Source organism: Dysidea avara, chromosome 11, assembly GCF_963678975.1.
Source record: "Dysidea avara chromosome 11, odDysAvar1.4, whole genome shotgun sequence".
Classification (NCBI taxonomy): Eukaryota; Metazoa; Porifera; class Demospongiae; order Dictyoceratida; family Dysideidae; genus Dysidea; species Dysidea avara.
The window spans coordinates 12965367-12978842 of record NC_089282.1 but is presented as its reverse complement, the minus strand read 5'-3'; the positions used below and the strand labels follow the sequence as shown (position 1 = coordinate 12978842).

The window sequence follows — 13476 nt, the reverse complement described above, 5'->3', positions numbered from 1 at the left end:
CTGACTGAGTAACTGACTGATTGTGACACTGAGTAACTGACTGATTGAGTCACTGAGTAACTGACTGATTGAGTCACTGAGTAACTGACTGATTGAGTCACTGAGTAATTGACTGACTGACTGATGCCTTCAGATAAGTGTAGCTCAATTATGGCTAACTAAGGCTATGGGCTTGATTTTTTCACTGTTCAATGTCGCTTCGGCTCAGGAGGTGCTTTTTGGCATACTGCAGTACGTACAATGCATTCTTCATGGACTTACCAGTGTCCTCCTTTGTGTTCCATTCATCTTTGCTGACAACAAAAGTGTCAATTTAGTGGTAGCACATGATGGCTTCCCTTCATAATGGAAACTATCCGTATTTTTCATAGTGGCTATTTTGATTGCACAGGTACTTTTCGAACAGTTCTTGATTCGTACTGCTGTGTAACAGTTGAACATAGCCGACAACGAAGTGTAATCAATACTTCACTTTTCAGACGATAACTGGGGCGTGCGGCACCATTTCTTATTTATTTATTTTCCAAAAATGTGCAGCCTCAGTTTGAGGATTAATGCACATAATGAAACATGCATACAAAATGTTTTACAATATGATTGATTATGAGATTACTGATTGGTAGGGGAAAGTAATAATAGTTTCAGCTGGTGCTTAAAAATTTGTAATGATTGTTAGGTCAGATGGGAGTGAATTCCACAGTCTTATTGATCTAGGGAAGAATGTACTGATTGGTCCTTGCATAGATATGATGAAACCTTTGGTCATGTCCTCTGGTGTTAGAAGTGGCAGAGATTAAATTGGGCTCGGATTAAATCAACAGGAGATATATCAATGAGATTATGAACAATTGAGTGAACAATTTTGTAGAGGAGGGTGATACTGAATACTTGTCTGCGGTGTTCTAAACTGGGAATGTTAAGGTCAATGAGCATATTGGTTACGCTGCTGAAACTCAAGAAGTCAGCCATAATGAATCTGGCAGATTGTCTCTGTACTTGTTCAAGCTTATCACTGAGATTCAATGTCTCTTCTGATGTGAGGGGACCAGACAGGATTTCTTTCGGTATGTGTGGATTGCAGAGGTGCTTTTCGAACAGTTCTTGATTCGAAATGCTATGTATTGGGTTGAACATAGCTGACAACGAAGCATTATGGAAACTTCACTTTTCAGAGAATAATTGATATAGCTGGGTGCGTGCAGTGCCATTTCTGGTGCAGTATGCGTGGGTTCACCATCATAATAATATTATTATTTACAGTTAACAAAACAAGTATACAAAAAAATTGGAATTTTCAACTAGAGTAGGGACCATAGCTAAAAAGTACTGATAAAAAGTACTGATCTTTATTCTCCATACAATTTTGAAACTATAGAAAGGCAAGCTGGGATATCTATCTAGTTCAGTATAGCTAGTGATGTACACAGTTAGCAGTCATGCCACAGTTTGTATAAGATGTACAGTTATTTTTATTCTATTTAACATTTAAATACGTGTATACAAATGAGCATTCATGTTATGTTATCAAGTATGATACAACATGATAAGGACACTGGTAGCTAGCTAGCTGCTAAGAGTGGAGTATATCAAGGAGGACCCTTGCTTTTTTTGTTAAATGTGAATGATATTTTGCTCAACATTAATTCACCTATTGAGCAGTTTGCAGATGACCAAGCTTTACAGAGTAATCACATGTTCTGAAGATGTTTTAAACTACAGAAGGGTCTTGGTAATGGAATGGTCTCTACATTCATTACTGTCTCTGAGTATTGATAAATGTAAGGCAATGTGTGTCAGCTTATACATACGACTTCAGCAAATGACTATTTTATTGTCGGCCTTAAAAGTGGCAAGTGTGTTATGGTTCCTCATATTGAAAAGGAAAAGGATATGGGTGTGTGGATTGAATCAGATTTGAAACCCTCTTTTCATTGTCAACCAAATTAATAGCTGCTAAAGCCATGCCATGCATGCAAACTCTTTGGCAGAATAAAATGCTTTTTCAAGTTTTTGTCTTGTAGTTTTTTCAAGATTTTGTACCATACTTATATTCGCCCTCAGTTAGAATTTTGTATTCAAGTTTGGTCTCTGTACTTGATTAAGGATATTGCATTACTCAGCATTGTGCCACCAAACTGGTACATAGTATGCCATATCAGAATCGACTGAAACTTCTTGGGCTGTACTCTCTATATTGTCGTAGGCAAAGAGGTGACTTAATAGAAGTCTACAAGATATTAAATAATCACTATAATGTTGATCTTAAAGGTCTTTTTATCTTGAACACCACCACCAGTAAAAGAGGACACCATCTGAAACTTTACAAACAAAGAGCCATAGCTTCAGAACTTTTTCAGCCACTGAATAATTGATCAGTGGAATGATTTACCTAGTTTTGTAATCTCAGCACCCACATTTAACTCTAGATTAAACAATTATTGTTCTGTAATAGGATATGGATACTGTGAAAGGCCTCAGGCCTAACGTGTATACATAATAAATAAACAAACGGTTAAATTGTAGTTAAAACAATAAGGAATATGGTAAATATAGGTACCTCAATTTTGTAGTTTCTATAGGAAAGGCACAAATTCTGATGCAGTCAGATATAGTCAGATCTGATGTAAAGTGCCAGATGGTGTGCATGCATGCTAGACTACTCAATAGTCTGGACCCTCTGCAAAAGGTAAAGGGCAGGTGGTGCCAGACTAGCTACTCAATACGGGCGTCTGGATTCAGTGGAATGGACTGGAATGGAATGGTAATTAGGTAATTTCACTTAGTGGTCACCTCTTTATAAAGACCACCTTCTAACAAAGACCACTTTTATAAAGACCGTTTTACTTTAATGCCTAAATTGTTGTTTATATAAGACAGTCTTATTGATGAATTGTGCGCCCACATGATTGTTATGTCTAGAAAAGCCAGAGTGATATCTGATTTATGCAATAATACACCCATGCAAATACAAAAAAGATGTGTCCACAAAACTAAAAAAAGTAACTGGCAACTAAAACTAGGAGCTACAATCTGGTGAGGCCAAGAAATGAATGTTAACACTGAATGGCAACTAACTATAATTTACAATACTGAATCTGTATAACATTGATCCCTTATCATTGACTTGTGCAGTTTGACTGCATTTCTGATTAATTCACTGTAAATCTAGTAAATTGGTACCTTTTTCCAATAACCATTGTAGAGGAGAAAAAAGGCATCCATATTACTAGCCAATTAGAGTTAGAGGGAATTAATTAGGAATGCAGCAACGGACTGAATGGACTGCATGAGTCAATGATAAAGGACCAAATTTTTATAAGTTATAGGTATTTACATTCATTCCTTGACCTCACCAGATATTAGCTCCTTTAGTCGTCAGTTACTTTTAGTTTCATGGACACATGATGTCATTTTTGTACAGCCAAGCTTATTGCCGGCATGGGAGAATTGCTGTATTACAAATCAGATATCAGATCACTCTGAATTTTCTAGGCATGTACGTGGCACACAACTGATCAATAAGACCATTCTATGGGGATATAGCTACACTCTAAAACAACAAGATAGCAGCAATCTAAACAGTTAAACAGTCTTTATAGCTACAGACTGTATAGAGGTGGTCTTTGTTAGAAGGTGGTCTTTATAAAGAGGTGACTACTTCTAATTACCGTTCCATTCCACCATCCCATTCCAGTCCACCGTTAATTTCGCCATTCCATACCATCAAATCCAAACGCCCACTCAATACTGACGATAGACCTAGTGCGCGTAAAACTAGATAAGGGAGCCTAAAAGGGGAAATATCGCCGGGCTAAAATGGAGGCTAATCTATGATGGAGGCAACCCAGTCATCACCTCATCGCATTGGAGTAGCTTTTATTGTGTCAAACGATTATTCAACCAATCAAAGTGGTCTTCATGTGCTGAATGGAACCCACAGGGACGCTGAGAAGATGTCGGAATCATTCAGCAAACTGGGATACGAAGTTGTTCCTCGTAGAGATATGAGCCGGCCAGATCTAATCGACTTTGTTGGTAAAGCTGCTGCATGGCCGTGTCATCCTTCTTATAAACGTTTAGTGTTCGTTTTCTCTGGCCATGGAAATTGCAATGGAGTAATATACAGTCAGGAAGGGGGCGTGGTAAATGTGGAAGATATAATAAATCAATTTAAGCCAGACAAGCAACTACACTTGGGGAAAATGGCTCGACTGTTTTTCTTTGATGCATGCCGAGGTGATGCAGTTGATCCTGGTGTGGTGATACCAAAAGGTGGAGGCTTCCTGACTTCTGACAGGGTACCTACACACAGCAACATTTTAGTTGCCTATTCGACATTGCCAAATCACAAGTCGTTTGAAGTTGATACAGGTGGTTTGTGGACAGACCTTCTAGCCAAAGCAATTCAGACGCAAAATGATGAAATCACAACAGTTTTAACAGAAGTTAGCAGACAGCTGACAGAAATCTGCAAGTCCCTTCCAGTATTTATGACTCCGCAGTGCATCAGTCAACTAACGGATCATGTGAATTTCTTTGCAGAAATGCCTTCTTCTGGTAATGGTTTACAAGTTATTTTGCTAACAAGAATATGTATTCTTATAATTAGCATTTGTAATGTCTGTTAGCAGAAATGCTTTCTGCATGGTGACGGTTTATTATTATTTTGCTAATAAGAATCATACAGTTTGGTAGTACTGTATACTAGGGATCATGGAGGTTTGTACTTTATCACAAACAATATTGACAGGAAACCAGCCTCATGGTGCCTTGACGGTACTGGTTAGATAGAGTAAAGCACAAAAGTGTCTTAGAAACAGCCAAAAACGCTTCCAATAAGCTGCTACAGAATTATTTAACAGAATTTTCTACTGCCTGACTAACTTCTTGCATGCCTGATTCCTTCAGACAGGCTAATTCAATAATGGCTAAAGCTACGGCTTTGATTTTTTCACTGTTGGATGTTGCTTCAGCTCTTTCAGCATACCACAGTATGTATAATGTACAGATCATAGTCTTATCCTTGTCATCTTTTTTGTACCATTTCTTCTTGCTGAAAGCTCAAGGCATCCATTTGCGGTAGTGCATGTGATGGCCTCCCTACACTTTCAATTGAAATCACTCGTATTTTCCATGGTGACTGGATTGATTGCAGAGGCACTTCTCACAGTGTTCTTCGTTTGTAATGAAAATGCAATAACCACTTCACTTTTTCAGTAACTGATAGTTGGGACATGCCTTCAGACTGGTATGGCAGCATTCTTTCTTTTGATGCAGTATGTGCTGGTTCACCAGTCATAAATATATTACAAAAAAGTAAACAAGTAGCAGGAATTTTAATGTAAAAAATACATAGTGAAACAAGGGACTACACGCCTACACCTGCAGATAGAGTGGACATTTAATCCCTACTTCAGTCATGGGTAGGGATTAAATGTTTACTATATCTGCAGGTGTAGGCCTTGTTTCACTATGTACTTGTTATGTTTATGATCCTTAATCGAAATTTAAGATTCATTTTTCCTTTTATTTAATTAGCATTTGTGTGTATATGTGTATGATTGTCCAATAATATAGGGATGGCCACATCCAATCAACTCAAACTTTCCAACTCAACATCACCCATGTCTGGGAAACTACCTCGTGACAGAGCTCAATCATCAACATCAAGATTTGGCAAATCCTACTGTGTTGTTATTGTAGCTTTGCTTGCTATCCTTATAGCGGTATATTTTGGGATCAGTCATTCCAATGGTGATGATCATTGTGTTATAACGGCAGTTTCCACTCTACCTGACAAAACTGTGACTAAAAGTCCAGTTAGCATATTACAAGAGTACTGTCAGCAAAACAAGCTAAAAGATTCTGACTGTGAGTTCACGGAAGTACCAGTACACAGTGGTGGTGGGTTTTCTTATGTGGTCACTGTGAAAGGGAATTCGTACAATGGGACAGTGAGAACCAAAAAACAAGAGGCAAAACACAGTGCTGCAGAAGTAGCTGTTCAACAGCTTGGCTTAAGTAAGAATGTGACATAATGTTTTAAAAATCATGAGCATATATTTATATAGGTCATGGTGAGTCTACTTCTTCATCATCAGTTTCTTATGTGAGTGAACTGAAAGAAAGATACTTTGACAAGAAACAGATTCAGTTTAAGAAAGAATATTTTGTCACAAAGGAAATTAGTGGTGGAGAATTTCAATGTATTCTAACCATCCCTGATGAGGTGTGCATCTTTATTAGTGAGAAATCACCAAACAAGCCCAGGGCTGAAAACAGTGCTGCCAAGGCTGCCCTGGAATATCTCAAGCTACTATAAGTGACGGCATACCAAGTTATGACTGTACACATTCTAATAGAAATTACAATGCGGTTATTGAGAATACTATAGTATGGTTGTGTGTTAAAGGTCATGCCATGATATCATAAACTCTTGATGATATAATACACTCTTTGATGTATGTATGGTTAACTGATATATTAAAATATGCACCTGTATGAGAACTTATTATATAGGTATATACTGTTCCAGATAGCTGACTTATAATGCTTAGCCTTCTTACAAATGAAACTTTGCAATAAAGAAATGGCAGGTTGGGAAGCATAGCACTGGTATTCAGAAATTAATTGTAAGCATTGTCAGAGAGAAGCCCATTAATATGACCAGTGGTTGTTAGTCTTTTAGGGTGGTCAATTCCAACTGTAGTGAACCCATATACTCATCAGGTCAAGATGATGGAGATGCTTTTAATGACAAACTAACCTCATCTTCCAGGTACTTAATGGTATAGTTATTTCCAGACAATATAACTGCAGTACAGTCCAGTAATGTGTAATTGTACAATTCAATGCATGTTTAGTTGACAAAATAACTTATACATATGACTGTGCGTAAATATTATTCCCCACATTTTAACAGATGTAGCCAACTAATGTTGTGATACAACATTTCACCAATCTCAAGCCATTATTGCAATTGATTGTCAGCTCCACATGCATCAATTCAGCCAGAGGTGGATCCAGGGTTTGGAAAGTGAGGGACACCAACCATTGGCAGTAGTAGGCTTGGTTGTATGTGCATATGGTGGGTTGTACCCCCAGAAGATATAGGCATTTTAGTAAATTTGATAAAGCAGTACAGCTGTAGTTTCAAATATATCTAAACTAGATTATGATTTCTGAGTGAATGCATGGTCCTCAACATGAGTTGTAGGAATCAGTGACATGTACTATGCAGTGGTGATTTCCATACAGTGAGTAGTTTATGATTCTCCAACAGACAGTGCATGCATGGCCATAATGATACCAGGGCTTTCAGCTACCATCATCACTAGCTATATGTGAGGGGGGCATAGGAAAAGGGACCTATACTGCTATAGAGACTTTTCAACTTTTGAGTAAAAGTTAATAAATTTCCGTTTATTATTTGGTAATTATAGTAAATTACATACATTGGGAAATCGCACTTGTATTTAAATTCTTCATAACTATGTGAAATAATTGAGTATTGACTTGAAATTTGAAATATGTATAGCTGGTGAGCTGTAGAATTCTTTGATTAGCATAACTCAAATTCCATGTTAACCACTATAGGCCCTATGCCCCCTCACATATATATAGGCATTGGGCTAATTGATTGAACTCCAGTTCCCAGGACTATAAGGCATGCAGCTAATATGGTTCTAGTACTGCAAGTGAATATGGAGTCTCTCCTGATGGTAGACTAGGAACAAGGATGTACAGTGAAACCTCTATAATCCAACGCTCATTGGGATCAAAAAGTGTGTCGGATTAGCGAGGATGTTGGATTATTGAGGTAGTATTACATGCAAAGTCTTTTTTGGTATAATGTCAGACTATTGAGGTATTCTGGATTGCAGAGGTGTCAGATTAGAGAGGTTTTAGTGTATCAAAATACTATTACGTGCATGGTAAATTTTCTATCTCTGTTTATTTGGAATCAGTATTGGTGACTTCATTTTTCTTGTTACTAACAGCCCATGCTGTTAATATATGTACCAAGTCTCAAACACATTTATCAGCAGTTGTCTTGGAAAAGATAAACTAAAAACTTCACTATATAGCTATTCCACCATTTCAGATCAGCAGACCACTCCAATGTATTTACATTTCCTAACAACTGTTCAAACATCTTGGAGACCTGCTTCAGTTTCCAGTATGAATGCACATGGTAAAATTAATTTCTACTCCACCAGTGTACTATAGATGCCAGTAGTACAGTTTTCTGTCACAACATGTTTCTAGTCACAACATGTTTGAAACTGAGTCCATGTCCTAGCTTAACTGCTGTACTCATGTGACATGTACTAATATTGAAAAATTCACTGCTGAAACTTTCCATCTTCTTTTTATCAGTATAAAACCATGGATGATGATGATGAAGATGAAGCGGAGATAACTAACTCAACATGTGAAAGAGCTCTTGATGGTTAATCTCATTGCTAGGTACTCATTGCCAGTGGTAGACCTAAAGCATTATACCAAATTGCAGCCTTGTTTATACTATTGTATAGCTTGCTATATATATGTATATGCCCAAGCAGCTTTGTTGTTAGGATTTGAAACTTTTTCAGGGCGTAAAATAAATTTTCTAACCTATTGTTTGACTAACAAGAAATCACTGTAGGATATTGGCAATATGCATTACGTACATATATAGCTAGTTAAACAATCAAAAACTTGGGAATCAAGTAGTTAGCTACATTCTGTTGCATTGGTTGGCGGAATCATGTTATAGGGCAGGCATACAGCTACATGTGGATGTAGCTGTGATCTAGAACTTCCCAACCAACACATGCTAACCGGTTGGGAAGTTCTAGATCAATATACTATAAGTGTAATAGAACAGTCAGGCATTCATAAATACTCAAATTGAACAGTCTCCATGTTGTAGTCCAAGTGATAGCTGTGCAAGTAATACCTGATCAGGATTATAGAAGCATTTAAACTCTTTTTTATCTCAGTTCAACAGCAAAGCAACTTATCTGGTATTTATAGCTTCCACCAGCATTTGGATGAATGTTCACTAGTACCTCTCATTATTACCCTACATGATTGTCCACTCCATGCAGAAATGCAGACTATACTGCATGTCACATTTTATGCCATCCACATACAATTGTATAGCTATAACATGGCCCTGATGAAGCATAATAATAAACAGGATACCTACAATAGCCAAAGCTACATTATTACAGTATACATTAACATAGTACATATTATTTCATATCCACACAACATGCAGCCATGCACAACATTTCATGCAGTATGGCTTCTAAAGATATAGTTAATATTCAGTGTTGATGGCTTAGCTAGTCTATATTCTTAATCTATATTCACAGACTTCCAATATATATATATATATATAAGGCATTCTTGACTGCTCTATTAGAGAGTATTTTAATGGTGACTGTCCTATTCATTGAATGGCAGTTTGTGAATTAGTACTATAATATAGTGAAGCTATATTCTGTGGTTTTAATGTGTTCCTAAAATCTGTTCTGTATAACTGAATGCACCTGCCCCCCTGGAGGACCAATTGCCTAAAGTTTATGTTACATCATCATTATTCACAGTGACGCAATTATAATGATGTAATTTATACATATGCCTCTTTCACATGTAGGTACAAGCAGGTCTGGGGGCTGGCAAGGGTATGGTAGGGGGAGTTTGAAACAAAAGATGAAACGATTGATAGCAACTAAAACATTTTGCCAGGTGAATAAGGCTAGGAAAGAAATAGCTATAGCTTCTCATGGGAACGTATAGGTGGCATGCAGTGTGTCAAGTCTGTTGCTGCAAGCACACAGTCCAGATATCACCCCATGTTGAAAGACCATGTCAAGATCAAATGAGGGAATGGAGCGGTAATTAAGAGAATTGACTTTGCATCCTATGGCACCCCCAGTGGATTGTGTGGTAACTATGTTGTATCTGATGAATGCCATCACCCTGCTTCATTAGTGGCTTATGTCGAAGATATGTGCATTGGTAGGAAAGAGTGTTCCATGCCACTGTGGATGGAGAAGTGGGGGGATCCATGTCCTGAGAAGGAAGTGAAACGACTGCAAGTTCAGGCTCAATGTGATGACGCTGAAAACATTTATCACTCATTGAAGATTGATACTGTCATTCCTGTGAACAGTCAAGTTAACTTACATGTCCCTACTCATGACCATAAAGCCGGTCAAATATGGGAAAGAAATCATTAATCTGGGAAGACAACAAGGAAGTTGATGTAATTCATATTGCAAATGTGAATGATGATAATATCAAGCTTCAGTTTGGGTCAGGCTCCTACTTTTTTGTGGTGAAAGAGAAACAAATTCAGTAGAGTAGCTATACTACTGGTATTTTACTGTTAACTGTTTGTATTTTGACTTGAAAGCTAGTCTGTTTAGTACATAATATTCTATAGGCTTTAGATGTTAATATATGAATGTCTGCATGAACTAAAGGATTAGCGTTGGGCCAATAATTATAACGTAATTCCTCTTTGAGGGTTAAGCAAACAGCTGCATACAGTGAATATTAATTTTCAAGTCAGCAAATAAAATGTCAACAATAGTGCATAACGACAGCTATAGCTACTAGTTGAGTGCTAAAAGCATGTAGTGGATCAGACATTCAATGTATAAAATCTTGGAACCTCTTTTGTTTGCACTCCCTGCTTTAGACTTTAGTTGCAGGTGAAGTAGTTTCAAATGAGGAAGCACCTGATCAGTGATAAGTGAACAACACATAGCTATGTTACAGTTTAATTGTTTTCCTCAAAATCAGTTTATCAGTCAAAGAAATCTTTATTGCAAACATTAATGATGGCAAATCACTCATTTTACTTCTCTATTTTTACAACAAAACTACTTCAAACTGCTATATGTACCCCTGCATTTTCATATGCAATAGGCAATAGGCATGCACCTCTAAAATAACTACTGTCTTGTTTTGATGTTTTAAACCTACTTCTAAAGGCTTCAGCTACACCTAAAAGATAGCTAACTTAAAGATTCAAAAAGCGAAACATTTGCTGGAGAGAAATCATTAATTTTGTTATGAAATGTAATTTCTTATAATTTTATGGTGGCTATACTGAAGTTGCAATTAGACCATATGCATGTTCCAGAGTAGACCCCCTCCTTTTTGTAAAAGTCTGGGCCTGCTCTTACTTACCTTTCCTAGCTGCCTTTAGTTAGTTTAGTATAATTTTTGTACATGTTCTGCATCACTAATCAATTCATCATAATGCTGCTTTATGATGTGTTTAGCTGATTAACTACTTCAAGGGAATATTATCGCTAACAAAGACCCATAGATAACCAACTAGTACACACCCACAATACAAATTTCACATAATGTATATGATTGGCTATAATACTTGTATAGCTAGTTGATTTGCCAGTGTTGAGTTTAGTAGATTTTTTTACAGAAATCTTAGTGATCATGCTGTTAAATCAGATTTGTATACCTTGCATGTTGTCTTGGGATTTTTGCCACAGAAAGTTAACATACATTTTTACATAGTTTTTGCTTGTGCTGTAACACACAATAAAAAGTTTTAATGATGCAGACACAATTCCTCTGCTAATTATGCATGCTTTTTTCCTTTTCTTTTTCGGTTTCCCACAATTGCAGAAAGCAACGCCAAAGTAAATAAGCATTCTTGTCTCTTTGGAGTATACTTTTGAAAGTTCTTTGGCTTTTTGATGTTTGACTGTTCCTCTGAAACTTTTGCATTTCAAATAAGGGAAACATATTATGTATTCTTGCCATGGCTTGAGATCTTGTTGTATTTTATTGCATCAGTACAACATAAAACATGCACTTCCACTTTAAATTTTCCACCTCATTCTCATGCTCATGTGCAAGACTGCATACTCTTTTCTCCAAAAGTACTCTTTTGTTTTCTTTAATGTTTTAATTTAAATTTCCCCTCAACCCCAACTATGCAATTAGAGTCAGCCATGACTTTATTTTGTAACTCACCTGATAAATCAAATTCTTCTATCAACTTAATTCTTAATGTATTTATCTATAATTATATCTCTATACTAATGGCCTCACTGCATCTATCCTAGCATGCATGCACCAAGTAGTTGGTGTGAGATACCTGAGCTATCTGGTAACACTGCTTGACTAGCTGGTTTAGTTTCAATACGTTTCTAAAATATCTGGAATGTGCCCAACATGTCGGAAAGGAGCATCTAAGAAGAGGACTGGTACTGAAAAACTGTAAAATTTTGAATATTTCCAATAAAGAATTTTACTTCTATACTTGCATGGACTCCACATAATACATAACATATTAAAGGTTTGCATGTCATTGTAAACTCTGGACATATTTGAAGCATTATCATATTCCTGCTGTCTATAGTTTTGCACACCAATATTGTTCTTCTACATACTTCACATATCAACTCCGTTATATCTTTACCTTTCTTTTATTTCACAATCTACAAATGTTAAAAAGCACTATAACATAATTCTCATATTATTTTCATCATTTCTATGTTAACACAAATGTAATTTGTCCTGTAAATGAAACATCAGGTGTTCCATCAACAATATGCTGTAATGAAGTGTACTTCTAGTAAACTACAGCATATAGTTTCCTGCTGATAACTCCAGGACAGATAGTGTGCCTAAATGTGACTCTTTTGGTCTTGGTGGCATTTTACTTGCTTAAGATGCATATCTAGAGTTATTTCGTGCTTACTTAGCAGCTATAATGTGCCTAAGAAAAGACCATTCAGTAGGGTCTCTTATTGTATTTATACTCAAACCTCTTAAGATTTCACTCAGACAAAAATGAAATTACATCTAAAATGCATCTTACGTTTCTTACCATTTAGATATTTCTGTTTGTGTTTGTTTTTGAAGAGCAGAATCTATTCTTGCTTTTTTTCATGTAATGTAATGATTGCCTCAAGGTATTTCAAGCACAATGATGTGATAAATAGCTTGTATTTAGTTGGTGACTATAAACTTTGTCATAAAGCTTTTTTCCCGTTGTCTTTGATTCCAGCATCTGACCTAGTGGACATTGTCAAGCAAGGTAGTGGCAAAAAAGAATTGCAATTCTTGGTTGTCACTATACCTTGGAATAAACAGCAAGGAAAGTAGTACAAACCTTGGGCAGTTTGGCTCCATGCAAGCCAATACTCTCTCTATTTGGCATCCGTCTATTACTTACAGGTAAAGGGCATCTGGAGGAGTCACATGGAAATGGTCTTGGATTTGAGGGGTGACCATCTAAGACAATTTTAATCCTTTGACAAGTTGAAGATTTATCCATGCTGCAGGATCTGTATACAGCATAATTTGTTGAGAGCAGTAGTGGTCCTATTGTCATCCGATCCTAAAATGACTTCTTGTAAGACATGTACATCCACCCAGATCTTTTAATCTGCTAGCTCCTTGTCAATACAATGCCGTGAAGAGCTGACAGAACCTCTC

The 13476-nt window shown here is 36.7% G+C and overlaps 1 protein-coding gene across 1 annotated transcript; it reads left to right on the top strand.

Moving 5' to 3' along the window:
• The first annotated feature begins 3788 nt into the window (after positions 1–3788).
• Positions 3789–6507, top strand: LOC136238277 (uncharacterized). Its single transcript, XM_066028677.1, has 3 exons — positions 3789–4557; positions 5578–6021; positions 6072–6507. Exons 1-3 carry the CDS (start codon positions 3831–3833, stop codon positions 6320–6322), a joined length of 1422 nt encoding a protein of 473 aa, XP_065884749.1. The 5' UTR covers positions 3789–3830; the 3' UTR covers positions 6323–6507.
• The last annotated feature ends 6969 nt before the right edge of the window (positions 6508–13476 follow it).